The sequence below is a fragment of the Schistosoma mansoni genome (genome assembly GCF_000237925.1).
Source record: "Schistosoma mansoni, WGS project CABG00000000 data, supercontig 0194, strain Puerto Rico, whole genome shotgun sequence".
Lineage (NCBI taxonomy): Eukaryota > Metazoa > Platyhelminthes > Trematoda > Strigeidida > Schistosomatidae > Schistosoma > Schistosoma mansoni.
In genome coordinates, this window is record NW_017386072.1 from 340356 (window position 1) to 344152 (window position 3797).

At 32.8% G+C, this 3797-nt stretch overlaps 1 protein-coding gene across 1 annotated transcript; it reads left to right on the plus strand.

Moving 5' to 3' along the window:
* Positions 1–433: 433 nt before the first annotated feature.
* Smp_028930 (thioredoxin domain containing protein 9-related) lies at positions 434–3321 on the plus strand (the record flags this gene model as incomplete). The annotated part of the gene is made up of 2 exons (XM_018794031.1): positions 434–1064; positions 3236–3321. 2 exons carry the CDS (start codon positions 434–436, stop codon positions 3319–3321), a joined length of 717 nt encoding a protein of 238 aa, XP_018647108.1.
* Positions 3322–3797: the final 476 nt, after the last annotated feature.

Here is a 3797-nt window from a genome sequence, read left to right on the forward strand (position 1 = left end):
GTCGTGCAAAACACTGAATCTGATTTACATACATTGGTTCAAGTTGCCATACCACATAGCGAGATTAAATTATTCCAAGACAAATCCTAGAGTAGTAGGAGTGGTAATAGTATCAGTAATAGTAGTAAGAAAGATTAGATATAAAAAGTTAAATGGTATAGGGAGATTTTGGGACTCTGATTTTAAGGAAGACAAACCGTAAGTACACCTGTACCAGTGTTGATTACTTTCTAAATATCTTTAGTGGAAACGATATATTCTCATTTTCAGTTTTAACATCCTGTTCAACATAATCATTTATATTATGCCTCACGGGTGAATAGTCTTTTAATTCTTAAGTAATGTCCCACATCGTCAGTCTATTATTTTAAACTAACTTGCTTTTATCAGTTTCGATTTGTATTATTTTCCATTCCAATTTTAGTTTGATAGTATGAGTGAAACATCCAAACAGAATCAAATACCAACGACTACTCATGAAAAGTTAATTGAGTCTCAGTTAATAAAAACAGCTCAAATATTGGAAGATACGTTAGATGAACAAATTAATCGTTTGGATAATTTAAATGATGATGACTTGGAAGCTATTCGACAACTTCGAATTAAGCAAATGAAAGAAGAATCAAAACAACGTTCTGAATGGTTAGCTTTAGGACATGGTGTTTATTCTGAATTATCAAGTGAAAAAGACTTTTTTACTGCCTGTAAAACATCATCATTTGGTCTTGTTTGTCATTTTTATCGTGATTCAACATTTCGATGTAAAATTCTAGATAAACATTTAAGCTTATTAGCTTCGAAACATATTGAATGTAGAATGGTGAAGATAAATGCGGAGAAAGCGCCATTTTTAACAAAACGATTAAATATTCTAGTTATACCAACTTTAATTCTTGTTAAAAATGAAAAAGTATGCGATCGTATTGTTGGATTTGATGAACTTGGTGGTCATGATGAATTCTCTACTGCTATGCTTGAATGGCGTTTAGCTGTTGGTAAAGTGATTAAATATTCCGGTGATTTAACAGTTCCACCAGATATGAACAAAAAGAAGTCTACATGTAGTAATTTATCGAATATCACTAAAAAACTATATGACAATAAATCTATATATAGTAAATGTTTTGAATGTTTTGACAATGACGCTGATGATGATGACGAAGATAGTGATTAATTAAATATTGTTACGCTAGCTGTAACTTTCTCACAATCTAGTTTTACGTGGCATGTTCTTTAGAAAAAAAATTTGTGACCATTATCTTTATATTCACATGTAAATATACAGAAATATACAGAAATACAAATGACGGATCATATCTTACTTCTGAATAATGTGTCTTTGAGTTTTTGACTTCTCCAATGTCAAAAAGAAAAATGAAGGAATACACCTTCTAATGGTTGATTATCACTTTATTGTAATAGAAGGATAATGTTTTCTCTCCATATTTATTTGTAAATATTGTGTTTACATCTTTGTTTAATTTTCATATATTTGATGTTGTGTTGTATATTTCATATATAGTAATATGAGTAATCTTATTTATCTCTTTGATTTTTGTCCCAGTCTTTTTAACCAATATGAAATGATTCAAAGTTGTCTTACTACATAGACATTGTGTTTCCTTATAACTAATCAAATAGTATTATATACATTATGTAAAGAAAGTTTCTTACTTGTACAATTTCTCATGGCGGGGGGGGGTTGTTTACGAAATTGAGAGGACGAAAAGCGAATGTCCGACGCTTTAACCGGTTTGATGGACACGGAAAGTCCACCTAGAGGAGTTGGAAACCCTGATTCCAAACAAATGCTGCATAAGGGCTTCAGTATCCTGAGGGAACGAATGGCGTATGAATCAATCGTTGGTCACCGGCTACCATGGGACTGCATCTCTTTACGATGTCACACTGCCTTGGGGATCAGACCTTTAAGTCAAAGGCTCCGGGTGTGGCTCCTTAAGAAAACCCCCTGCTTCAGTTTGGGCACCTGGGAAGTATTACAGCCCTCACACAAATCGAATGAGATTTGTGTGGCGCATATGTATCTGGTGTAACTTTGTACCAATATTTATGTGTTTAAATAAATAAGTAAACTAAAGCAAATAAACGTGATTTCAATAAGTATACCATTACTGTATCATCTGATAACTTGATTTCCTCAACTAGACAGTATGTTTATTATCGCAAAAATGTCAAACAATAAACACTATTTATGGGTACAGAGCTATAAACCAAACAATCGTCAATTTAAATTCACTTGGTGTTGTTTACTTGTATCTCCCTATTGTTATTTAGGACTACAATTGATCAGTCTCTTGTTGTCATATGCGTATCCTGTGCAGACTGCCTCGATATTGCCTGAAGTCACAAGTTTATAAGCATAGTGGAGCCCAGGACGCGCATTTCGTCCTATTTGGGACTCGTCAGCTGGATGTACCTGCATCTCAAAGTTGGTGTTCACTCTGAGACTGGAACCCAGTACCGTTCACTTCAAACGCCATCGCGTTATCCACTTATCTACTGAGTCGTCAATTTGTTCGGATTTCCTTGTGATTCCGTTCTTTTTTTGATCTTGAATATTATGTATTTAGTTTGAATGTGTTCATGTTTGAAGTTCTTGCGGAATATGTTTAAAGAAAAAACAAATCTTCGGCTAATTTGTAGAATTGATTGAAGACATCACATGAGCTGCAGACATTCCCCACCATATATACATCTATCATCTCTGAATATCATCTTACTAAAAGATCTGGAAATGAACTCTATGAAATCGGCCTAGATTCTTTTATATAAGTTAAGTAAATAAACCAGTAACTGTTTGGTTTTGATAAATACCTTTGTAAGAGTCCAACTTGTGTAATTCAAAATGTATATTTCTTGAGTACTCAATTGATACTATGCAATAAACAAGTTGATCTACTTCTACTCAGCTTTAATGTGAAATTTTGTGATACAAATCTTCTATTCACACTGAAATTAGTAATCCATTAGAAATTTGTTATCGATTTGAATCAGGTTTTGTATCTTTATAAGATTGATAAATAGATGACAGGTTTTCTTCTTAGTAGATGTAAATTGAGTAATAGGACGAAACGGCCGTCCAGTGTTTCCAGGTTTTCCCTGGTGGTCTAGCTTCAATTGGCTCACGCTTTCAACTATGAAAATAAACTAGTAGTTCCTCCTTTTCATATCTTGTGATGAATGGATATTTAGTTATATTTTCTTGCATTTACAGAAATGTATTATGTTACTTTAGTTGCCTGTAACAATACAAACATAGATTTAGTTGTTTTATTATTAAGTCAAAAACAGACAATTTAGGCGTTTCATTTTTGTCCGAAATGTTTTCAAGTAGTCGTTGAGGTCAGTTCAAGTAAGACTGCAAAACGATTTAAACTACTTATATTTTGAAAAGTAGTGAATAAACGTTTTTGATAAAAATTATTTTCTGACTTGGGTTAACAGTCGTAGTATTAAACTGAAGATCATTTTAACTAATCAATCTGAAGGCTGCTTAGTCTTCTATACTATATAACTGGGAATTGTTTTGATTCAAAATTGTTTAGGGTCCTTGCCAATATTCTTGCTTACCATAAGACCTATCTATAGTCCCTAATTTCATGAAATGGTGTCCATGTACGATATTATGTTTGAGAAGTGTACCAGACAGCTGACTAACATAAAATAAGTTCCTATATAATCAAAAGTATATATTTACGAGTAGGATACGATTAAAAACCTATATTCACCCAAATCATAAACTAGGAATGAAGGTCAGTACACAGAATGAGAATACA